Source organism: Lepus europaeus, chromosome 9 (genome assembly GCF_033115175.1).
Source record: "Lepus europaeus isolate LE1 chromosome 9, mLepTim1.pri, whole genome shotgun sequence".
Taxonomy (NCBI): domain Eukaryota; kingdom Metazoa; phylum Chordata; class Mammalia; order Lagomorpha; family Leporidae; genus Lepus; species Lepus europaeus.
Window position 1 is genome coordinate 72,002,620 of NC_084835.1, and position 25,510 is coordinate 72,028,129.

General features: G+C 46.6%; 1 protein-coding gene across 1 annotated transcript in view; it reads left to right on the forward strand.

The window, feature by feature from the left end:
* LOC133766332 (laminin subunit alpha-3-like) overlaps positions 1–25,510 on the forward strand; it is a 197,919-nt gene that overhangs the window by 133,940 nt on the left and 38,469 nt on the right. Inside the window, 11 exon segments of the mRNA XM_062200018.1 lie at positions 1,019–1,118; positions 1,769–1,821; positions 2,024–2,129; positions 3,076–3,175; positions 5,734–5,890; positions 9,140–9,272; positions 11,384–11,526; positions 14,198–14,295; positions 15,096–15,249; positions 21,782–21,942; positions 25,160–25,268. Of these exon segments, the coding sequence (XP_062056002.1) occupies positions 1,019–1,118; positions 1,769–1,821; positions 2,024–2,129; positions 3,076–3,175; positions 5,734–5,890; positions 9,140–9,272; positions 11,384–11,526; positions 14,198–14,295; positions 15,096–15,249; positions 21,782–21,942; positions 25,160–25,268 (1,314 nt within the window).

Below are 25,510 nucleotides of genomic sequence, written 5' to 3' on the forward strand. Positions count from 1 at the left end.
GAGTCTATGAGTTTTGATTTCAAAAATAGAAGAATAAGTTTTCTTTAAACTTTTAATTCTGCAGCCCCGAGTTTGTTACCTGCTGTAGGTTACTCTGGGGAGGTTGCTTCCATGGAGCTGTGCATAAGGCTGGTTTGCATAATTAATAAAAGTGAGGCCAGTGGCCAATGACACATCAAATAAAATTGCAAATAAAGTTGCAATTGCAACTTCTTTTATTTTATCCCAAGTACAATACTTTGGTATTTGGGATAATTTTCTACAACTTTTAGAAATGACGACTCTCTTTGGCCACACAGCCTGGGGTTGCTGACCTCCAGGCACTGAGTGGCCCTGGGGAAGGGGCTTCCGCTGCCTGAAGGCTGGGGCTCACTGGTACTGAAGCTGGCGGCAGTGAATCTCATGTCTGAGACAAAGCACTTGGAGCTTGGAGATAAACGTGACACTTTCCTGTTTCCCAACAAATTAACTCTCAAGATATTTTTCCATTTAAATTTAAAATCCATCCTGTAACAGCCTCAACAGACACTGAGGGTATCATAAATATAAGAGTGACATATATTCCTTCTGTATTTTTGATTTCTTTTTATTCACGCATATAGATTATGTGGATAATAATAAAATGAATTAAAAAGCCAAAATCAATTAGTAGATTGCTGAAATCAATCCAGTGCTTTTATTCCCTCCGAAGAAACTAAATTACTTTTCTTTCTTTAAAAAGAATTAAAAATTATTTGATAGACAAAGAAAAAGACACATAGAGAGAGATAGCTTTCATCTATTAGTTTACCCTCCTGCCTGCAACAGCCAGGGTGGGCCAGGGCAAAAACCAGGAGCTGGGAACTCAATCCCAGCTTCCCACATGGGTGGCAGGAACCCAATTGCTTGAGCCATCACCACTGCCTCCCAGGGACAACCTTAGCAGGAAACTTTCTGTGACAAGCCTTTTCTCAGAATACATATTTCAAAATAGGTCTTAATGCCAAGATGTCAAATGTTAGTTTGATTTTCCTTAAAGGATTATTGTCAATGCAAGCTTCATGTTGAAAGCCCTACTTGTAGCATCTGCAAACCTTTATATTGGAATCTGGTCAAAGAAAACCCCGATGGGTGTTCAGGTAAGATTTCTTATCCCCATCATTTACTATATTGTAGCTTCCTCTTCATTTTCTCTACTTACCTACAGAGGAGCCTTTTGTTGAGTCAGTTCGATTTGTGTGACATTTGTATAGACACACACTTTGGGCAGTACTTCTGTCATCTTCAGAATCTCGGCAAATGATCTGTAGCCTATTTCCTTATGTATTTGGTTATTTGTGAAGAAAGCTGCTTAACCAATGGTTTTAATCTCCTGGCTTTATTATAATCCACTCTTTCTGCTTTTTAATTTCATGCTTATTTTGAGGCCAAGATAACTTAAAAACACTGAGTTAAAGGTATTCAACAGAATCCATATCCTTGAATAGAGCAGATTTTCATGCAAGCCTGTGAATGATGACCTTGACGTTAGAATCATTTGAAAATCCCTCGCCATTGTAGCTTCTGCCCTGGAGTAGCCATACACTGATTGTTCCTTGTGAACAGAGGGTCTTGATTAGTTTGTTCTCCTAACCCCAGAAAACAACCCAATCTTAGGCCTCAGTGGTACAAGCTGTAACTCTGCTGGTGAGGCTAGAAAGTCTGATTGTATGTGTCGTGTTGCAGGCAGGGGACGTTCCCAGAGCCAGAGAACTGTCTTTTATGTAACCCTTGTTTCTTGTCTCTGCAGAATGCCAATGCCACGCGGCGGGCACAGCCAGTGGAATTGGAGAGTGTGGGCAGGTAATGTGAGCTGAGGTCCTGCAGAATGTTCGTGTCCGTGCCTATGGGGCTTCCGGGGAGTGTACTCATACCTCTCTAGTTGTATGGAGCTGGGCCATCTTTCTCAGGTCCTGCCCACGTGGCTTCCTATTGTTTGCCATCTTGAAGATGAACGAATTCTGTAATTGTATCACATTCTGTCCTCTGGCTCATGGCTCTGCAGGGAGATGGTGACTGTTCCTGCAAGCTTCATGTGACTGGCGATGCCTGTGACACCTGTGAAGATGGATATTTTGCTTTGGAAAAGAGCAATTACTTTGGGTGTCAAGGTAAATACTACTGGTGGCTCCTGAGCAAAGACAAGTGTTGGTGGACGCAGACTGTCGGGGAACCTCCTCGTGTGTTCATTGTCTTCAGGCAGACTTTTGGATGGGTTCGCACTGAAACCTTCCGTCCAGGGAATTTAGGCAAATGCTCCTTCGAAGCTGATCATAAATTGCAAATAGGGCTGCTGCCACTTCATGTCTACCAGCACATTGTTGATTTAATTTTAAAAATAGTAGCTGAAGGAGGATGAAGTTTATAAATAATATCAAGACTTAGTAATTTTAAAGATATATTTTGTATTATCAAAAAGGCAGAGTGATTGTTTAGTCCAATGGTTAGGGTATCTGCACCTGGCTTCAATACCCAGCTCCAGCTTCCGGCTGATGGCAACCTTGGGAGGCAATGGTGGTGAGCCAAGTAATTGGATCTCTGTCACCCACATGAGAGACTGGGTCAAGTTCTGAGCTCCTGGATTTAGCCTGGCCCAGCCCCAGCTGTCGTGGGCATTTGAGGAGTGAACCAGTAGATGAGAGTTCTCTCTGTCCCTCAAGTAAGTGACTAAGTAAACAAGTAAGTTTAAAGAGCCAGCATCAGATATTTAGAGAGACTGCCATGTCGAAGAGTGAAATTGCAAGCTGTTATTCCCTGAGGCCATTCATGAATTTCTTACGGTGTCCTCCCTTGGTACGTGTTATTTATGATGGAGCTGTTTCTAAATCAGGTTCAGTTCCTGGGCTCCTCTCACCATGGTACTGGATACCACTCCTCCAGTTTAGATGTAGGCTTTTGGAGGGCTAGGGCTCCCTGATTTTGGAAGGCTCCACATATTCCAGACACCTGCCAGAGGTGAGATGTGGCAGGGGAAAGGTTTCCTTCGTGTAGAGAGAGGGAAAGCGTTCCGCATGGAGATGGCCTGATGGGTAACCATTGCTGCTCCCCGACTTGCAGGGTGCCGCTGTGACGTTGGCGGAGCGCTCACCACCATGTGCAGCGGGCCCTCGGGAGGGTGCCAGTGCCGGGAGCATGTCACCGGGGAGGCGTGCCAGCGGTGAGTCTGCAGGGAGGTTGCTTCTGAGTTAACACGTGGCGAACATGTGTCTGTTTTCTGTTGCTGTAACAAAAGCCCTGAGCTTGGGTAACTTAGGCAGAAAAAGGGGTCTGTTTCGCTCCCAGACATGCAGGCTGCAAGTGCAAACAGCAGGGCATGGATGCTGGCAGGGGTCTCAGGGCAGGTCACAATGGGAGAGGATTGCAAGCAAAGCAGGAAGCCACATGGCCCAGAGGGCCGGGTCTGTAATGCCTCACCTTGTAGGAACTAACTGGGGTCACACAGGAACTGTGTTAATCCCTCTGAGGACAGCATTTCCAGTGACCTCATGACCTTTTGCTAGGCCCCGCCTCTTAAGAGTTCCACCGTCTCTCGTACCCTCCCCACAATGAGGTCGAAGCTTCCAGGGCCTGAACCTTTGGGAGACACACACCAGCCGCAGCAACTGTCTCCAATGTTCTTGCCTGTGCTACAACCCTGGTGCAGAGAGAAGCAGCTGAGGACAGAGGAGGGCAGAGGACACTGTCCTATATAACTGGAAACTGGATCTTTGTCAGTGAATTGATTAGAGCAGGAAGTAAAGTTGCTGGTAAAACCCGTTCCACTGCATGGGCCACGGGACAGCTGCTCTCGAAAGTTCCCGTGGGCACAAAAAGCCAGGTGGGCGAGAGGAGAGCTGGAAGCATGCAGCAGCGTCCTATGACTGAGCCTCAGCGTGTCAGCCACCGCACGGAGGAGCCAGCAGACTCGCAGCCCAGCCCTGGTACAGAGAGGCAGTGAGAAGGGGGAAGAAAGCAGGTTCTGCGACCAGTGGGGTTCAGTTCCTGTTTCTTCCTCGGACTCATGGCCCAGGGAGCAGAGAGGCTGAGTGTGTTATTTGGGACTGGGTGGGCAGGTGGAACAAGAAGAAAGCTTGGAAGTGGGGAAGAAGTGCCTGTTCTGTGCAGAAGTAAATTCAAATGTAGTGTCGGTGCAAGGGAGTAAAGTGGAGATGGAGCCCTGTGCGGTGTCGCAGCAGCTGTCTCTGCCCATCACGTTGCACACTTTGTATGGATTCTGAAACCATAATTCAGTCATAATTTTCCCCAGTGGAGGGTAGAAGGAATGAAGTTTTCATGTTCTTTTAGTCATATGCTGGAAACTCTGGGCAGTGCAGTCTCTTCTGAATCTCAAGTACTTTCACCACTAGTAGCATCAACAGGTTGACAAATCTTACATGTTGGTAGGGTAAATTGTGTGCCTTCAGTATGGGGCCTCCCTCCTTTCCCTCCGTGTTCCCAGCATTTCAATTCCAGAAGTCTATGCTTTTCCTCGGTCATCCGGATTGGCTCTCACTGCTAGAATTCTGTATGGAAGATCCGGGGGAAGGGCGCACCTGCAGACTTGCCCTGCAAACCTGTAAGCCTCGCCAGGACCAGAGGAACTTTTGTAAATAGCGCATAAACGTTTCCCACCAGAATTTTGTCTCTTCCCACCCTGTGTTACTAAAGTGAACCTTCCCCCTATGTAACCGGCAAACATTTTTTTCTCTTTTCTGTGATATAAGTGATTGGCCAATTTCAGGGTTGTAATAATGCAACTGAATCAGAATTAAATGACACAGTCAGAGGCAAAAAACATTGACTTTTTACATTACATCCCATGTTATTTATACCTCCAAATGTAGAGCATGTCCTTTGGTTGATTATTGAACAGTGACTGAGGTAAAGGGGACAGCAAACCAGCCATGTAGATGTCACAGCATCCTTTCTCTGGTTTGGCAAAAATTACATCCTTTTGCATGAAGTCCTCCCAAATGATTGTTTAGAATATTATCTGGTTTTCTTACATGTTTCAAAAGCATTCACATTCACTTTGCTTCCTACAACATTTGGGGAGGGGGTAGACATTCAGTGCAGTGATTAAGATGCTGCTTGGGGTGCTCAGCTCCACTTCCAGTTTCCTGCTAATGCCCAACTGGGGAGGCAGCAGGTGGTGGCTCGAGTGCTTGGGGACCTTCCTCCCCGCTGGGAGACCTGGTTTGGATTTCATGCTGTTGTGGGCCTTTGAAGAGTGAACCAGTGGATGGAAGATCTCTCATCTGTTTCAGTCCCTATGCCTTTTAAACAGTTAAGTACATGAAAGAGTTTATATCATGTGCACTATTGTAGCTGTAGTGCATAGCAGCAGTGCCTGGCACGTAGATATTCGTATTTGTCCAATGAGTGCATATGAGTGTGTAACAATACATAGTACAGAACCTCATCTGACTTTGCTAAGTTGTTAGCAAGCATTTAGAACATAGTAAAGGATGCTACACATATGGGTTGTGTTAAATGACTTTCTTATCTTCCTTCTTGGAACAAGTAAGTGCTAGGTATCGTTTATGGGGATGTAAACATGAATGCAAGCAATACTTTACAGAGAAAGCAGGGGCCCCTGTCTTTGTCTTTTTTTAATGCACTCTGTGAGCTTTGCGGAGTTCTTTTAGCATTAAATATCGAGGTTAAAGAACATTGAGACGATCCATGAATCTAACTTGCTGCATCAGCATTTACTTTACTTTTTATTTCTAAAAGTCCTGAAAAGAACTACTATTTCCCGGATTTACATCATATGAAGTATGAGATCGAAGAAGGCACCACACCTGCCGGAGGAGCCCTTCGGTTTGGATTCGATCCCCTGACGTTTCCTGAGTTTAGCTGGAGAGGATATGCCCAGATGACCTCCGTGCAGGTACACAGCCAGCAGGGAAGTATTCATAGCAGAGTAGCTGTGGACACACACGCATGAGCCCTCTAGTATCTGTCTACACACGCATGAGCAATCTGGTATCTGTCTACACACGCATGAGCACTCTAGTAGCCATCTACACACGCATGAGCACTTTACTATCTGTCTACACACACACATGAGCCCTCTAGAGGGGAACTCCCCCCAGAACTGACTCTAGGATTCCTTTTTGCCAGAGTATGGGGGTTGGGGTTGGAGTTGAGGTTAGACTTGGGGCTTGGGGGAAGGTAGAGTTTTGAGTGAAAGTATACACCTGGATTCACAGTTCATTGTTACTGTAACTTGGTCACCAAATCAGAAAACAAAGGGGTTACAGACAAATTGTTTATCTGTGGGACTTTTTATAAGAAGCAAGCTTCCAAAATGATATTAGGCTATGAGGGTGCTTCAAAAAGTTCATGGAAAATGGAATTAAAAGGTCAATTTTTTTTTGGTGCAAAAACCAAAAATTTGAAGTCCATTTCACATGGAGGGTCTTCAAAAAAGTTTGTGGAAAATGAGTATTATAAAAATGTTATGCACAGATCTCAAAATTTTCACACCAAAATAAACTTTTAATTCCATTTTCCCATAAACTTTGTGTAGTATGTTTTTATGTTTATAACATGACAAGTATTTTTTAAAGCCATCTGTGGAAAATAAAGATGAGTTATGTTAATTAATTATAATGAAGCTCATCTTGCTAATTTTGGGCTGATGCTTTTTTTTAAAATACTCAACTACTATGTGAACAGACACTGTGATAAATAGTTTTAGTAGTGCTATTTATGTTCTTCTCCATATTTCTCTTTGCCTCCATTCTTTCCCACTCTATCCATCTATCGTGACTTTTCGTTAGAATGAGTAAGGGAATTTTTACATTATTTGTTTACCTTTGGAACTTATAAAGATTTCTAACTAAATACTTCTGTAGAGCTATTGACAGTTTTGTCCTTGGGATTTCTTTTTGGGGTTGGTCTCTCTCTCTCTCTCTCTCTCTTTTTTTAAGGATTTACTTATTTATTTGAAAGTCAGAGTTACACAAGACAGCAGGAGAGGCAGAGAGAGAGAGAGAGAGAAATCCTCCATCCGCTGGTTCACTCCCCAATTGGCCGCAATGACCGGAGCTGCGCTGATCCGAAGCCAGGAGCCAGGAGCTTCCTCCAGGTGTCCCACTCTGGTGCAGGGGTCCAAGGACTTGGGCCATCTTCTACTGCTTCCCCAGGCCATAGCAGAGAGCTGGATTGGAAGTAGAACAGCCAGGACTCAAACTGGCACCCATATGGGATGCCGACACTGCAGGTGGTGGCTATACCTGCTGTGCCACAGCGCCGGCTCCTGGGGTTGATCTCTTCAGGCCAGGTCTCTCAGTGGAGAAATTCAGACTAAGGTCAGCTGACAACCACAATAAACCAACATCTGTTCTCAGCCAATTCAAAATTCAGTGCCCTCACTGTTTGTCTCTCCATCAGCCCATAGAGAAAGTGGGACCAGGACATAGTTCTCCTGGAGCCCTCAAAGATTCTGGTGCTGCATTTTGCCTGGCCGAAGTTCCACAGCCAAGCTGCCTTCCAAAATAGTACCCAGGACCTGAGGCATCTCATTGTTTCTCCCTTCCCTCCAAATACAGCAATCCAGTTTCTTTAGTGCCCTAGTCTTACTTCATTATTCAGAGAAAAGCAATGTTTCTATTGAGTTGTGATAGGATGTCAGGGACTCAGAGTCCAAGCCAGGTCCCCAGATTCTCACAGGTGCTTATTTGAACGACATTAGTTTGCTATATAGCTGGGTCCACACAAAGGACTGGATTTCTACTTATGCACTTCCTGAGGAAGTATTTTTGGTCATAGGATCTTGGGTGGAGTCCCTTGGATGTTCACTTGCTGTATTCTGCTCGTCACACATTTTTGCATATTTATGTTCCCACGTGGAACACTTAAATATGAATCCTGGCAAACTGTGAGGGCCAGCCCGAGTTCCTCAGTGTGGGTCACTTGCAGCGCCTGCTTCCAGACCCAGTGGTCCTACCCCAAAGCACTCTTCATGGTCACCGACGTCTCATGCAGTGTGCGCTCCCTCCATCTGAACCCAAGGAAGAGTAGCAGAACCACTGATCTGGGAATTTCCAAGCATCCTGAACTTTCCTCGGGCCACAGCTGAGGCTGGTTTTGTGATCTGTGGTTTAGAATTAGAATAGTTTACTCCTGGGATGAGCATTTGGCCTGGGGACTAAGACATCAGTTGGGACTCTGGCATCCCCTATTGGAGAGGCCTGGGTTTGTGTCATGGCTCCGCCCCCAGCCTCAGCTTCCTGCTAATGTGTAACCTGGGAGGCAGCACATGATGGTCAGGTAGTTGTGTCCTTGCTACACCTGAAGACCTGGGTCTAGTTCTTGGCTGTGGTCTGGGCCCAGCCCTGGCTGAGATCAGCCCTAGCTTATCAAGTTCTTGGCTGTGGTCCACCCAGCCCTGGCTGTTACAGGCATTTGGAGAATGAACCAGCAGATGGGAACTCTCTTTGCCTCTCAAATAAATACATAAATAAATTTTTAAAATAGTTTAGTCTTTTGTTCAAGGTCCTGGGCTCTACAGTGCTTACAGAATACTGAGTGAGCCCCAGGGCCTGGGGCCAAGGGGAACTTCCTCTAGGATGAGAAGCCCACATTGTCCTTGGATAGGGTGGAGATAAAACTTCACAAGACACACGGACCCAGTATTGTAGCTACGCCCGAGTTTACCACTGATGTATTTAGCCTCTTGCCTTTCTTTTGCCAGTATCAGTTTCCGTGTTTTCTGTGCCTGTTTAGATTTTTATGCATGTGAAGTGGACCATGGAGTGGTATCTCTATGGGGGTAGTGGTGTGAAATAATACTCTTCCCTTTCCTTCTCTTCTGCCAGCCAGTGGTGGTTGCCTCTGTCACTGTGGCTTTGTTAACCTACTCCGTCTGAAACTCTGCTCTGTCTGCCCAATAACAAAAGGCTAAAAGGGGACCTCGGTTGCTGAGGGAGTGTGAGTGATTTCAGTTCATTCCCAGGTGGGCCTGTTTCCCCCCTCTTCTGTGTGCTGCCTGCTCAGTGGGTGTGCATGTGCCTACCTATGTGTGTTGTTTGTACTGCACATCCAGTTGTGAAACATGAAAAAGTCACCAGTTGGCTAGCATTTCTTTTAACACTGTCTCTTCAATCCTTTGTGGTATTTTGCTATTTTTCAGGATGAAGTACAGGTGATGCTGAACGTGGGCAAGTCAACTCTCTCCTTGTTTCATGTTATCCTGAGATACATTAACCCTGGAAGTGAAGCAGTCTCTGGCCATATAAGTATTTACCCATCCTGGGCCAAGGGAGGTGGGTAAAATTCCTCTTGCTGATTAATAAGTCACCAGGTCAGGAAACAGTTGCTCCCATTTCCATGGTTACCCATACTCAGAACACACGAAGCCTGGGACATGGTCTGATTAGACAGTTCTCTGGCTCTCCTGTGGTATTTGTTAGCTTTTGGTTCCTATGACAAAATGCCTAAGACAAACTACTTATGAAGGAAGCACAGGCTTATTTAGCTCACAGTTTTGTAGGTTCAAGTCTAAGATCAGGCTGCCCCATTGGCTTGATGTTTTGTGAGGATGGTGAATGGCAGTGGTGAGATGCATGTGGTGGACAATCATGAGGGTAGAGTGGGGAGGCAGCAGAGAGCGCAACTGGGCTTGACTCAAGGCCTCATAACCAACCGTTTTATAGAACTTCCTTCCAAGGAGCCTCTCACTCCTCAAGCCCCTCACCACACACACACCATGACTTAGGGACCTCCTACTAGATCAACCTCCTAGATACTAAACATTCTGATTATTTAAGTTTTCATGGTAAATGTATCATTAACTGACATTTAAAAACTTGATTTAACCCATGTATTTTGGCTGAACCCACTGGCATATGATGACTTCACTGAGCAAAGCTAATTTATAACTCATTCATGGTGAAGTAGGTGTCAGCTTTTTGGCACTGAGAGAGCTTGACCGCCTGCCCTAAATGCTCCCATTGTTTCAAGCAAACTGAACAGTTCAGGGAGAAATGGGCAAGGTTAGGAATTTTTAAAGTGAATTCCATAAAGCAGGGAGCCCAAGAGAGCTCCCAGGAGGGAGAGGGATTCTTGTGGGCAGAGGGGCTATGGAAGAGGGAATAGCTTCGCCACAGTCAGAGACCAGACCTGGAAGTCTGTTTCATGGGGACTTAGGGCTTCTGCCATCATAGGAAACAGATTCCAGGAAGTATCTGCATTCCCACAAGGATACACAATGGCTCCAGCGGAAATCTGGTTTAAGGTCAAGAGGTAAGCATCTGTCCTTAGCATTCATGGCAGTCGGGATTGGGGGACGAGAGGAAGCCATTCCCAAGTTGTTTCAGCCAAGGTTTTGTGACTGGAGGTTGATTAACTAATAAGCAGTAGGAAAACTAGAAGGTTTACGGGATCATTTTCAGTGTCGATAGCATCCATGTCCTCGCATAGCAAGAACTCTCTGAACTGAAGAGGGTTGAGGAGGAAGTGGAGCCGAAAGCTGAGAGGTCCAGTAAATCACCCAGACTCACAGCTGGTCTTTTGTATTCAGACTCTGTACTCTTCCTAACAAACCTCGTGCCTCCTGGACGACAACACCCTCAGTAGTCCGCTCTCTGTTCACTCACACAGCTGCCCCTCATCCTCTCCAGCACCTTTCCCCAAGTTGGAGTCAAGAGCCCAGCTGAACATTGCACAGTGTGGCTGCTGCTCCTCCCCAGTGCCACATAACACCCTGCTCTCCTGGTTCTAGTCTGGACACTTCACCATGGATGCACCCCTCAGGGAGCCAAGGCCGTGCTTCCTGTGTTTGCTGCCTTATCCACAGAACTTAGTTCCAGGCCTGACAGGTCTGTAGGGTGGGGGCGGCTGTGAGGATTTGGAATAGACGTTTCTTCTGGAGTTTCACCCAAACAGGTGCACCAGCTTGCTTGCCTCTGAACCTTCTGCAGAAGACCCTCTGTTAAGTGCAGAGGAAAACACGTTGTTTGAAACAAAGACCAAAAATTGTTTTTATTACCAAATAAATACATGGTCTTGAAAAGAAGTTATGATTTTAAAATCACATATTAAAAAAGGAGAGAATAATCTAATATCTAGTGTAATATATTGAACATTTCCTAAAAAGCAAGGAACTTACTTAAATAGCTTACATGGATTAAAATTCTTATTTAATGAATTCAAAAAACCACTCATAATCCCAGCATAGACAGCCACTGCTAACATCTGATCGGTATCTTTCTAGTCTATTTTATATGTCTTCATACATAGAAGTATACTGTTTGAAAACAAGATCAGTAAATCACCTTAAGTCTTTCCAGGTATAAACTGGATATTCAAACCTGAGCGCCTAAAATCAGCACTGACTGCTTGGAAATGACTCAGCAGTTCTTTGTATTTCTGATAGGTGCTGCTCAAAGCAAAGAGATCATCTTCCTGCCGAGCAAGGAGCCCACCTTTGTCAGCATCCCTGGCAATGGCTTTGCAGACCCGTTTTCCATCACCCCGGGGACCTGGACTGCTTGTATTAAGGCAGAAGGAGTCCTCTTGGTAAGACGCAGCTCTGGATGGTGCTGTCTTGTGGGAGTCTTCTCCGCTCAGAGATGGTCCCTCTGACACTAAGATCCCTGGTGCCCACAAAATATCGGAATCATCTACAGTTGAGACACAGGAACCTGTGGCGACACGTGCCTTTAGGGATATAACAACAAAGAAGCCACTCAAAGTGTCCTTGATTAGATGCTTCCAGCCAGCTTCTCTTGGGCAAAACAGAAACCAAACGGTTACTCGTAGTGACATGAAGTTGTTAGGGGGAATGCAAAACCTTCGCAAGCACACGCATATGGCCCGGTCTTTTGGAAGTGAGCTTGGCATTTTCCACCGTGAATCAGAGGGGCACGCAAGACGTTCGGTCTGTCTGCGGATCATGCTGGATGGAGGCAGAAGAGCCTAGAGGGTGAGAAAACCCAAAAACGGTGAGGTGAGGCCGTCAGCAGTGGAAAGAGGAGGCGGCTCCAGGAGCCAGTGCTCCTCTGTAATGCTCTCCCTGATTTCCCCCACGTCACCCCTGGCAACACCATCACCAAGACTGCCTTGGACAAAAACTCATCTTCAGCCGAAACAGTGGCAGAATAGCCAGAGGGGGTTTGGAAGGATGAAATCTGCTCTCTGAGATGCTGTCTTTGATGCATGCTTTGGGGTCTGCCTTAGCTTATGGCAAAGTTTCCAACACAGTCTGCAGCAGAAGCATGGTTTCATGCACTCCGAGTGAGAAGCATAAGCTTGTCTTCCTGGCACGACCCTATTAACTGGCCACATCAGCAGCTCTGTTTGACATGTCCCTTACCTCCAACCAAGCCTGCCTCAGTCACTTCTTCTGTACCATATGGAGGATACTTACCCAGATAGGTCTTTTCCAAATCTGGAATCTTACAAAGATAATGTGAAGGTTTATGCAATCTGTTTAGTGCCCGGTCTTGCATCTTCTTGGTAGGAAGTTTAATTGCTTTAAAAAGTTTAAGAATGCTGGGCCTGGTGTTATGGTGCAGGAGGTTAAGCTGCTGCCTACAACACTGGCATGCAACATCCCATATTAGAGTACTAGTTCGAATCTCAGCTGCTCCATTTCCAATCCAGCTAACTGTTAATGTGCTTGAGAAGGGAGTAGAAGATGGCCCATGTACTTGGGCCCGTGTCACCCATATGGGAGACCAGGTTCTCAGCTTCTGTCTGGCCCAGCCCTGGCTTTTGGGGTCATTTAAGGAGTGAACCAGTAGATGGAAGATCTCTCTCTCTCTTTCTCTCTTTCTGTCTCTCCCTTTCTCTATGGCAATTTGCCTTTCAAATAAATAAATTTTTTTAAAAGTTTAAGAATGTTTCACAGAAGTCATAAATGAGGAAGAGGAAAATTTCATTAATACTGATAATGGATACAAAGTTGGACTGATAAAAAGTTCATTTTAAGTTACTACCTAGGTATGGAAGATGCTTAATGACTTATTCTGTGCAATTGTGTCATTATGCACATATAGTTTCCTATTTTCTGATCCCATCTTCTCTAAAAGTGCTTAATTGAGCACCTATTATCAACTTTTACCATTCTGGGATCCATGGGATCTAACATTATGAGATCTGATCCTAGCCCGAGGAAGCTTACTAATAGATCAATAACTTCTTTAATTAAAACTCACTCAGGCAGTAGGACTCGAGGGTCCCCTGCATCATAGTCTCCCACTATCTCCTCCCTTACGTTGCTCTGAGGAGAGAAAGCACCTCATGGTCCATGTGTGAGTGTCTTTGTAGTTGAGGCCAGCGTCCCCTCCCTCCCTGTGTAGACGAGCAGCAACGCCCGGATTGCTGGGAAGCTGTACCAGCTGTGTCTTAGCTCAGAGCTCTGCTCTCCTGGAGCACTGCTCAGCCCCGTGTGCGTGGTGGGCTCCCCTTGGCACACTCAGTGGAACATGTTCTTCCTCTCTTCCCCAGCACAGGCACAGGGCCAGCTCCGCTCTGTGAATCACCAGGATCACAAAACATCACTTTGCATAGTCTGCCATTAGGGTACTACTCAGCTGCGCGGATTGAGAGCCCCGACACGTGACCAATAGTCAGGGTTCTATCAGTACCTCAAAGGAACATTTTTAAAACTGAATGTTTATTATATTTATTTGAAAGGCAGAGAAACAGAAAAGGAATCAGAGAAAGAGATATCCCATTACTGATTCACTCCCCAAATACGTACAACAGCGGGGCTAGGCCAGGCTGAAACCTGGAGCCCAGGACTCCACCCAGGTCTCCCATGTTGCAGGGACCCAAGCACTTGAGCCACCACCTGTGCCTCCCAGGGTGTGCATCAGCAGGAAACTGGAACTGGAAGCAGAGCCAGGACTTGACCCTGGGCACTTCACTATGGGATGCAGACTTCCCAAGCTATGTCTTAACCACTATACCAAATGCCCAGACCTCAAAGGGACATTTTCTCAGTCAACAGGTTGTCTTTGTTAATTCTCAAATTTTTCAGTAACCTGGTAGAGACAGTACAATTTCTCCTAGCCTTTGAGAAGCAAAGTGTTCACCCTGAGGAGCTTATCTCCATCAGGAACCTTTGCTGAATTACTGTGTGTGTTCTGGTGAGTCAGGGTGACTTCAGCCGGTATTGCTAATCCAGCTCGTCTGTCTGGGCCACCCACAGAATGAGTGACTGTCTTCTCTGTGTCGTTGCTAGGATTACCTGGTGCTGCTCCCCAGGGACTACTACGAAGCACCTGTGCTGCAGCTGCCAGTCACGGAACCATGTGCCCCTGCAGGATCTCCCCAGGAGAAGTGAGTGTTCGGCTTAGACTGAGAGCCTTCAGTGCAAGTGTTCACGATGGTCCTCAGGATCACAGCAGCCACGTGATGCTCTGGATAAGTCTTTAATTGCGATTTTCCTCTGAGTTTTCCTTGTGTCGCTCCAGTTAGAGTCACAAAGCACTTTGCACAGGTAGCTGCCTTATGTGTGAGTGGCTACCACCCTCTAGCATGTGGACATGTTGATCATGCCCTAGTAACACCCTCCAGGTCATGCATCTGGTGAGCCAAAGAGTAGAAAACAGAATCCAGGTTGGTGGAGATTTGTGCCATCAGTTCCGCACGCAGGTAAAAATGCACGGAGACCTAAGAGTTTGTTGAGGGTCCGGCGCTGTGGCATAGTAGGCTGAGCCTCTGACCATGGCGCCTGCATCCCATACGGGTGCTGGTTTGTGTCCCAGCTGCTCCTCTTCTGATCCAGCTCTCTGCTTATGACTTGGAAAAGCAGTGGAGGATGGCCCAACTGCTTGGGTCCCTGCACCCACACAGGAGATCTGGAAGAAGCTCCTAGCTCCTGGGTTCAGAATGGCTCAACTCTGGCATTGTAGCCATTTGGGGAGTGAACCAGCAGATGGAAGACCTCTCCCTCTGTCTCTTCCTCTCTCTGTAACTCTATATCGCAAACAAACAAATAAATAAATGTAGAGTTTGTTGAGGGAATGTTGGTGAATGAGTGGGGGAATGCAATGGCTTAGAGTGCTCTGGGTTGCACTATTAATATGACGGTCCATGTTCTCTGTTGTAACTATTGTGTTTTGTCATTGCTGTTGAAGTTGCCTGCTTTACCAGCATCTGCCAGTGACCAGATTCCCCTGCACGCTCGCTTGTGAAGCCAGACACTTCCTGCTTGATGGGGAGCCCAGACCCTTGGCTCTGAGGCAGCCCAGCCCCACGCACCCAGTCATGGCGGACCTCAGTGGGAGAGAGGTAGGGACAGCCTGTTATTTACTGTCAAAGCTCCTATCACCTCCCCCACTTTGTCTGCTGAAAACCCTTGGCCACTGTTGCTTCTGCAATTCAGGAGAGCTTGAAAGAGCTGTTCCCGGAGACATCAATCAGTCATCAATCAAACTTATTTCTCTGGTTTGGGTTGGGACCCGGGGTCGTGGGAAGGTTGTTCTTGGGATACTTTCTAAATGTGGGGGATGGGGTGGTAAAGCTATGGGTGGCACAGACTTTTTCCCTTTGGGTCCCCTGGACTTATAAGCACACATCCTGCTCTGCCTGACTCAGGGCAAGATCTCTCGTAAAAGACACCGGTGACTCAACCTAAAAGGGCTCGAGAAACAGCACAGCTTACCCTGAAAGGCCTCAGCCCTCACTTGGGGGCCAGCCCCATCGATGGGTGACGCCTGAATTCCTGGAGCTCAGAGTCTGGAACCGCTGCGCCCCACGGCAGCCGCGCCCCGGCGCCCAGGGCAGGTCCCGGCAGGTCTCGCCCTTACTCTTCTTCCAGCGGTTCTTTGAGCCTCACACCAAGAGTTAACAGTGCACAGGGTTAAGTGTTGAGTTAGAGTTCAGGATATCATCCACAACAGTAAGAACAACACAGCACAACGTCTCAAAACAAAGACTCTGGAAACAAATGCCTCCTTCACTGTGGTTTGACTCTTCTCTGTCATGTTCTCAATTTCCTACCTTTGAGGAAAATGTTCATTTGCAAGATTAAATTTAGGGGAATGAAAAGGTTTGTGGCGTTAATTTTCACTGAACCTTTCCATGTGTACGCTTTTGTAAACCGCATTTCTAACATTTTGAATATAGCACATGGAGATTTTAAGTATATTTCTTCAATATAGTCTTCATTCAATTAGTTTTTATTTTATAAAATATCATATGCTTGTTGTAACAAATAAAACAATAGAGATATGCCTTAAGAAAAAAGAAATGACCCTCCCTCTAATCTATTCTTTTTTTTTTTTTTTTGACAGGCAGAGTGGATAGTGAGAGAGAGAGAGACAGAGAGAAAGGTCTTCCTTTTTGCCGTTGCTTCACCCTCCAATGGCTGCTGCGGCCGGTGCATCACACTGATCCGAAGCCGGGAGCCAGGTACTTCTCCTGGTCTCCCATTCAGGTGCAGGGCCCAAGGACTTGGGCCATCCTCCACTGCCTTCCCGGGCCATAGCAGAGAGCTGGCCTGGAAGAGGGGCCACAGGGATAGACTCCGGCGCCCCAACCGGGACTAGAACCCGGTGTGCCGGCGCCACAAGGCGGAGGATTAGCCTGTTAAGCCACGGCGCCGGCCCCCTCTACTCTATTCTAATATTAAGCTTGCTGTATCCCTCCCTAGCCATGCCTAGACACATATTTGCATATGCACAGACACAGGTATGCACAGACACACTATATATACATGTGCACGCATGTACATGTGTGTGTTCCCCAGACAACAGGGAGGTACTCATGTTCTAGAAGGGCCAGCCCCCCCAGAAGTGATGCTGACGATTCACCGGGAGGTGCCCTCACCTGTGATGTAGCCCAGAGCCACAGCACTGAGCTATTCATCATGATCACTTTGGATTGGCACATAAAGTCAAGTCTTGGGTTATCCAGTTTTATTGAATAGTTCTTTTTATTGTCTTATCCAAAAGTTACAGACCTGTGCTGTTTGCTACAATAGCCTCTAGCCCAATGTGGGCATTTAAAACTTAATTAGTTAAACTTCAAGGTAGGCAAAAATTCAGCTCCTCAACCAGTCCCATTTTAAGAGCTCAGTGATCCTAATTGTGTGGTGGCCACCCTATTGAAGGGCATAGATTATGGATTATGGTGCTGGCGCTATGGCAGAGTGGGTTAAGCCTCCCCTCTGGTGCTGGAATCCCATATGGGAACCAGTTCGAGTCCTGGCTGCTCCACTTCTGATCCAGCTCCTAGGAAAGCAGTGGAGGATGGCCCAAGTGCTTGGGCTCTGGCACCCATGTGGGAGACCCGGAAGAAACTCCTGGCTCCTGGCTTTGGACTTGTCCAATTCTGGCCATTGCAGCCATTTGGGGAGTGAACTCTGTCTCTCTCTTTCTCTGTCTCTAACTCTGCCTCTCAAATAAATAAATAAATAAATAAATCTTTGAAAAATTATAGATTATTATCACCATTGCAAAAAGCTTTATTTGGTAGCAGGGTTAGATGCCATTGTGTTAAAATTGGACATGTGGAGTTAAGAGGCTTTGATATCTTCCTGTGACAGAATCCTCTCTCCATTATGCTTGTGTGATATTTGTTTACCCCTTGCCGAGTACTTAAACTGTTGGGGGCTCATTGCTTTGAGGGGTGCTTGATCCAATTTTAAAATACACTGCAGTTATTAGAAAGCCTTTTTTTATATTAAGTCATCATCTAAAGTTTTCAGCAGCTTTCAATGTAGTTGTTCCTCCTTATCCACAGGGGATACGTCCCCACCCTCAGTAGATGCCTGAAACTACTGGGTAGTATCAATCCTGTACTCTGTTCTGATCCTACATATAAACCTGTGGTAAAGCCCAATTTGTAAATTAGGCACAGTGAGAGATTAAAAATAATAACTAATAATAAAATAGATCAATTATAACATACCTTAGTGAAAGTTATTTTGAACCTATGAATTATTTATTTCTGGGATTTTCCATGAACATTTCTTGCACTGTAGTTGACCTCAGGTAGCTGAATCCACAGAAAGACTGTGGGGAAGGGGAGACTTCTGTTCTTGTTGAACACTCCTCTGTTCTTGTTGAATACTCTCTATGTTCTAACCACTCTCTTAGCTTGCTTTCCATAATGTAGGAGTGGTCTGGTTCTTTCTACCTCTCTTCAAAATATCACCTGCAACCTCACCCTCTCCTGGGTAGCCCATCAGTGTTAGAATCTGTGGAGGCTCCACCCTCCTTGTCTTACCACTCTGTACTCTGTCACTAAGCTGTCACATCAGGTGTCAGACACCAGCTCCACACAGGGACCTCCCAGCTGGTATGCCCATTCATTCCCTTGCTTCTACCTGCAGAGCAGCACACCCACCTTCTTCCATGACATTGCCACTCGGATGTCTCAGAGGGGATCTCAATTCCATGTCGGCGTTCCCTGCCTCAGCAAACGGGGCCACCATCTGTCTAATTCACTAACCCAGAACTTTTAGGGTCATCTGTGTCTCCTCTCCCTCACTGAAGCTAATCCTGAGTCTACACCCCAAACTTTCTGTGAGTCTCTTCACTTCTCTCCCGCTGCCTCTCTAGTCCAACATACAGGTTGAGCATCCCTATCTGGAAATCTGGAACCAGAAACGCTGCAAATTCTAGATGTTTGGAGACCCAGCATGATGCCACCAGGGCAAAATTCCACACCTGACCTCCCGCCACAAATACGCTATGGGGCTGGAGTTGTGGCAAAGTGCGTAATGCTGCTGCCTGTGATGCTAGTATCCTATATAGGTACCAGTTCATGTCCCACTGTTCTACTTCTGATCCAGCTTCCTCCTAATGGCCTGGGAAAGGCAGCAGAAGATAGCCCAAGTATTTGGGCCCCTGTCATCCACTTGGAAGACCCAGATGAAACTCCCAGCTTCAGCCTAGCACAGCACTGGCCATTGCAGCCATTTGGGGAGTGACCCAGCAAATGGAAGATTGATCTCTCTCTCTCTTTCTCTGTCTCTCCTTCCCTCTAACTCTTACTTTCAAAATAAACAAACTCTTAAAAAAAACCCACAAGTACACTAAATATATTGTACAAAATTATCTTCAGGCTGTATCTCTGAGGCATGTATGAAACCTAAGTGTTTAGACTTGAGTGCTATTCCCAAGATACCTTATTATGTGAATGCAAACATTCCAAACTCCCAAAAGAAGAAGACTTCCATATCAGGAACATGTCTGGTCCCAAGGATTTTGGATGGGAGATACTCAACCTGTGCCCTCACCTTTCACAGGGATCTTTGCAGTAGCCCCCTAATTAGTGCCCCCAAATCTGCTCTTGCTCACTGCATATCCCAGTCCATTCCTTATGCCATAATCAGCCTATTCTGATAGAAACATCTGCTCGCCACTGTCCCCCCTTCCACCCACCACTCCCCTACACACATGCACAATTGAAGCATCACAATGCCATCTTGTCTGCCTTAGGACAGAGACAAACATTTTACTATGTCCTATAAGGCTACCATGCCTTCCTCCCAATTTTGCCATCCACCCTCTGGCTGTCTGTTCCTTAGGCCCCCAGGGCTACCCTCTGTCTCCTTAACTTATGTTATATGGAACCCTGCAGCATTAGGTGTTGTCGGCTAGCCTCCTCCTGCAGGCTGTTCCCTCTGCCTCGATGCTCTCCCCTCCCCTCTTGGCATGGGTATCTGTTTGTTCTCCACGCTCAGCGAAGTTGTGGCTTCTTCGGGGAAGCCTCCCAGTTTCCTTCCTCTCCCTGGCTGGTGCAGGCTCCTGTCTTGCATTTTCCCAGCGGCTCTTTAGAGCACTCATCACACGTCTTGTTTTCCACTGTATTGTCCACTCAACTGCTTATCTGAAGGCAGAGACAACATCTGTCTTGCCTCCCACTGTACCCATCACCTGGCCACTTGTTGGACATAACATGGACCCTCATTTTGGTATTGGACCTGGAGTTTTCCCTGTTAGCTTTATGTGAGCAAATTTTTCAATAAGCTTCACTTTCTACATATTTTACCCTAAAGCACCAGTAGCTAAGAGAGAGCAGTTCTATGCCTTCAGCCAGAAAGATTCCTCCACTCTGTTTGACACTGGCTCTATTAAAGTTTCCTTTTGTAAAAGACAAATGACAACAGCAAACCGTGAACCTTCTGCCTTGCTACCTTTATATCTTTTATTGAAGTTTCTCAAAACTCACTCCTACCCTCAACTATGATTTCAACTTTTACAGAAAGCCCTCCAAAAACAAATCATTCCACAGGGCTCAGAGTGGAAAGAGTAGCGGCATTTATAATGGAGAGCTGTTTGGGAAGTTGCAGCCGATAATAACTTCTGGGAGAGAATCTGAGAGGTCGTTGACCTGCGTGTGATTTGTGGCGAGGTAAAGGCGGACGAGCCCTTGTTGGGAGATGTCCAGGGTAATTACCTCTCCGCCTGGCCCAGCAGTCATCCTACATTTCACTCTATTACAGAGTCCAAAAGTGCTGTGGATAATCCCCATTTTTTTTTCCCCTGAGGGACGTCTTTCTGTTATTTAAGTGATAAAAAAAATTGCTGTGAAAAATTGCAGTTGTGTGGTTCAGAACATTCCAGAAGGGAAGAGTGAGCGTAAATTTCCTGGAGGCAAAAAGAAGGGGACCATTTTAATGGAGTGCAGTCAAGGTCGACTGGGCCTGAGCTTCTGGGCTGAGGTGGGGAACGCCGCCGAGGAAGGCGCTGCTGATACTGGTGCAGGCGTTCAGTGTGCACACACGCGTGGACCCAGCGAGTCGACTTCTAGGCGTCTTACAGAAATGCTAGTGCATACTGTGGTTGGGAAAATCAGAGCGAGCTAAGCGTTCATCAGTTGGCGATTAGTTGAATAATTTTATATTCATGCTGTGGAATGTAGGCTGCGTGTCTGCATGTGCTGAGAAGACACGTGGACCGCTGTTGAGGAAAAACAGCAAGTCATGGCCACAGGCCACGTCCCAGCATCGCCAGTGGTGAGATGCTGCTGAGCGTTGGATCGAAGTAGATACTTGCGTTAGGAACTCATTGAAGCCTCCTAACAACCCCACGGGGTGGGCGCCATCGTTAGCCTCATGTTGCACACAGTAGGACACGAGGCCTGCAGGTGTGGAGTGACTTACCCATGACCACGTGGCTGGAGGCATTCTGATGGCAGACCCCAAGCTCCTAACCAGTAGGGGACGCTCATGTCAGGGGAGGGGCCTCTCCTTTTCTGTAAAGGGCCAGGTAGTACATATTTGTGGCCCTGCAGGCCACGCGTTCTCTGAGTCTCTGTCATTTTGGTGCAAAAGTATTACTAGGATCACAGCTTTCCTCAAAAAACCAAAACACGTGTGTGCATGTTGAAGCCCAGACTCGAGTTACGACCCCAGGAGCACGGTGTGTGTCACTTTTCCACGATTTTCCTTCAGAGAACTTCATATTTCTTTTTCAGAGAACAGCTAAAGAGCCTGCAGGTCATTTCCTTGGCTCTTGGACCTCATTGGTAATTCCTTGTTACTTCAGTTTGGGAGTGGCCTTCACCGTGAGGAACAAGCGGCTGCAACACTGCTGGAGAAAGTGGGCAGAACCCCCTAGAAGTAGGGTTGCAGATTTAGAAATCAAAAACCCACAATGCCCCATCGTCACCCCTTGTTTATCTGAACATCAAACTCAGCAGGGTGTCGTGTACTCTACCTGGCATTTCTATCTGTAAGACAGCATTGGTTACTATGATGACACTTCAAGTGCTTCCGGCTTGCCCTCCCCGTCTTCGCCATTTTGCTTGTAAATGTGTCTGGTGCCCTTGACTTTGAGATGACTGTCTGTCTGCTTGGCCTCTCGGACAGGTGGAACTGCACCTGCAGCTGCGTGTCCCACGGATTGGCCACTACGTGCTTGTGGTCGAGTATGTCACCGAAGCAGACCAGCTGTTTGTGGTGGACGTGACCGTGGAGAGCCCCGGGTCTGTTCTGGAGGGCCAGGTGAACATTTACAGCTGCAAGTACAGGTACTCAGCCCCACCCCCAGGAGTTTCTCTGCCTCTGCTTGGGAGATTCTGGTGTTATTTGCTTTGGAACTTTGTTTCCTTTGGAGGTAGCTTTTGAAAAGGGGCCTGGGGTCTGGTTGTTGTGTGATCCACCATCACTCCTGCCAAGGGTGTGAGAAGTCCTCTCTCTGGGCAGCATCTTCTTCAAAGGCCCAGTGCTCCCCCTGGCAATGGGGTTCAGGGTCACAGGAAGCAGTGAGGGGGCGTGGTCTCCGTGCCCTCACCTCAGAGGCCGCATTGAGGTCACGAGCGTGTGGCATAAGGGAAAAGTCTTACTCTTTCTCAGTGGTGTCAGCAGGTGCCCACCTGCCTCACCACACACACCTTCAGAGCCGGGGTACTTAATGTCTGAGGATCAGCAGGTGAAAAGGAAAAGCAGCAGTGGACTTTAAAATTCCCCCCTTGAAGTTCTGCTATGGATTTATTTAAAAAATGGTTTTATTTGCGTATTTTTTCAAGATACATGCAAATGTATCTTGAAAGGACAAGATACATGGGTGTTTCCACATGAGACTCATTGCAGAGCGGATGACACTGGGCAGTGGCATCCCTTGAACAGCGGGCGGAGAGCTGCAGGAAGCCCACCCAGGCCTTGTCCCAGGCCTTGGGCATTTTCTTGCCTCTCCTCTTATGTTGCTTTGTGTCAAACTCAAGGTGACCTGAAGTAGTTGGACTCTCTCTATTATGAAAATGAAAGAACTTATAAAAAGAGGTATTTCTGGTGGCTTAAAATAGAAACTTTTATAGGACTTGATGAAATGGTTAATGAATTAATATCACGCTCTCCGTCACCCTAAAAATGCAACCATGAAGATTTTTGTCTCTGGAGTGGTGATAAAGAAACCAAAAAACACAATTGCATTTGGATTTTTAACAACAGCAAGAGATGAGCCTGAAAGAGCTTCCCAGACTGTCCTCTCATTTAGCTGGAAACAAGGGTTACCTCCATAGGGGACAGCAGCCAACACTGGGATGTGCTCTCCATGGATCTGTCACCACGTCTGTCCCCCAAGTCCTGGAGACTGTGAGCCACAGTGCAGGGCATCTCTGTACCCTGTCCACCCAAGCCCACCCTTCAGTTCAGTCCTCTGACTCCTTCCGCCTGCCAGGTCACGTGGCTTGGTTCCTGTTTCACAGGGTACAGAGTGGAGTGGCCAAGAGGCCGGCAGGAAATGCTCAGGATGATTGTGGTTATTCTCTGAATCATCTCAAAAGACCTCTGGGCATATCTGTGCCAGGGAGAGGGGGGATTCCAAAACCAGAGGAGGAAGAGCGTCCTTCCAGCATTCCTGAGAGCTTCTTCATGGCCTCTGCCTGAATGGAGTTACTGAGCCAGAACCTCACGACCCTCTCCGGAGCATCTTGGCCCTGGGTGCAGCACTGCAGAGTTCTGTTCTATGCGTCTCTGTCATTAGAATTCCAGGATGCCATTGTATTTGATTAGGAATTGCTTTCACTGTATTTGACTGCTCCTCTGAGGCTCCCATTGTACTCATACTTTTTTTTTTTTTTTTTTTTTTTTTTGTCACTTGGCTCCTTCTCTTCCTTGATTGTGATGTGGAAAAGTAAAAATGAACAGGCTGCCTACCTGTCCGGGAGTCCAAATGTTATGGTGCTACTGGAAATATTTGATCCATAAGAATCTATTTCAAATGATAGGCTCTTTCAATGTCACAGCATCTCCTGCTGAGATTTTTTGTTTTTTCTATTCACATAGGGGGAAAAATTTCATGTCCCAGCATTTCTCGAGTGAGTCCTAACTATGTTGTTAAAAACACAGCAGTGGTGTTTATAGGACAACCACGTTTCAGACTAGTGCTGTGATCATTCTTAGCTCCTCTCCACAAGAGAGGTGTTCATTGACAATTAAATCAATCCTGTTATTACTGTTCGTCTGTGATTTCTTAGTAAGAATTTAATATAGGATGAAGCTAAAGCTAAATTAAAGTGAATAACTTAATACCACTTAACCCCCAAGATTATGTCTGAATCTAGAAAGAAAGTGTTCTAATTCACACACATGCACGCATACATGAGAATAGAAAATGATTATTTATTTTTTACATGTATACTATACACTGTGTTTGGCTGTTGGTATATTTTATCTCATTTTATTCCTCCCCAAAAAAGTCATTGCCTAAATTATTTCAAAAATCAACTAGAGATGGTCATTTTGTTTTAACATGTCCCTAGTTCCAAATTATATTTATAGACAGAAAAGTTGCTACAGAATATGAAATCAGAAATATTACTCAAAAAATACTTCCTTTGAATCTTTCCATTAGAGTTATATTCTTTGGTGTAAAACTGTGACCTTTTATTGTTGCTTAACTCTGTAGCTCACCTGGTGGGACGGAAGAGGGGGGACACCAGTGGATGCAATGAGGAGAGAAGGAAGGGAGGAGCTAAGTTCACAGGCACAGTCTGGGTTTCCATGACGTTGTGTGAGATCAAGTCACACTCGCTGCCTGGGCACAGGATGGTGGTTGTGAGGCCAGAGGGTAAATTTACGTGCAAGTGGTCCCAAGAATCTTGGTGAATTCCCAAGAAGCCTATGCATTAGAGTTCTGGGACTCTCTCTCGCAACAGTTAAACCAAGTATTCTGTCAAAGTGGGTAGAAAAGGCGAGTGGGGTGCTTAGCCCTGGGAGGTGCAGCACTGGCCACAGCTGGAATGTTCTTTCCCCAGCAGAGACTGTGGGCTGTGTCTTAGTCCATTTTCTGCTGCTACAATAGAATACCGCAGACTGGGTAACGTAGGAAGAAAAGGAAGATACTTATCATCATTCTGGAGGCTGGGCGCTCAAGAGCATGGCACTGCCGTCTGTCTGGGGCCTTCCCGCTGCATCAGCCTATAGTGGAAGACGGAGGGGCGAGGGAACACCCGCCTGAGAGAGCTCACTCCCGCGATAACTAACTACTCCATTCATGAGAGCAGTGCCTCCATGTCCTAACCCCTTCCTAAAGGTCGCGGTGCCCACTACGTTTCAGCTGAGTTTGGGAGGGGACAGGCACACCCTAGCAGGCAGCTCCTGTCTCCTGCTTGTCGTGCAGAAAAATTCACGACTGTCCGTCCCCCTACAAACAAGGAAGCCTGATGAGCACTCAGCCAGCCCGCAGACAGGCACGCGACGAGGGCGACTGCGAACTCAGCTAAGCAAGTGCTGTTCCTCTTGCAGTGTCCCCTGCCGCAGCGCTGTGATTGATGGCGTGAGCCGCGTGGCTGTGATGGAGCTCCTGGCCGATGCAGACATTCAGCTCAAGGCACACAGGGCCCGGTTCCTTCTGGTAAGCTTCTGTTTTGCCCACTGAAGTTTAGAAGCATTGTTGCGATCTCTGTGTTTTTTAAACGTATTTAAATTTTGCCTGGAATTTCATGACATCAGTAAAATTAACCTGTAGTGAGTCGCCACTTTAGCACGAATTCATCTCGTCTTAAATTGGACTTGCCTCTTCACTTGCTTTAGCCTTTTTCTTTTTTTAAGATTGATTGATTGATTTGAGAGGCAGAGTTACAGACATAGAGAGGG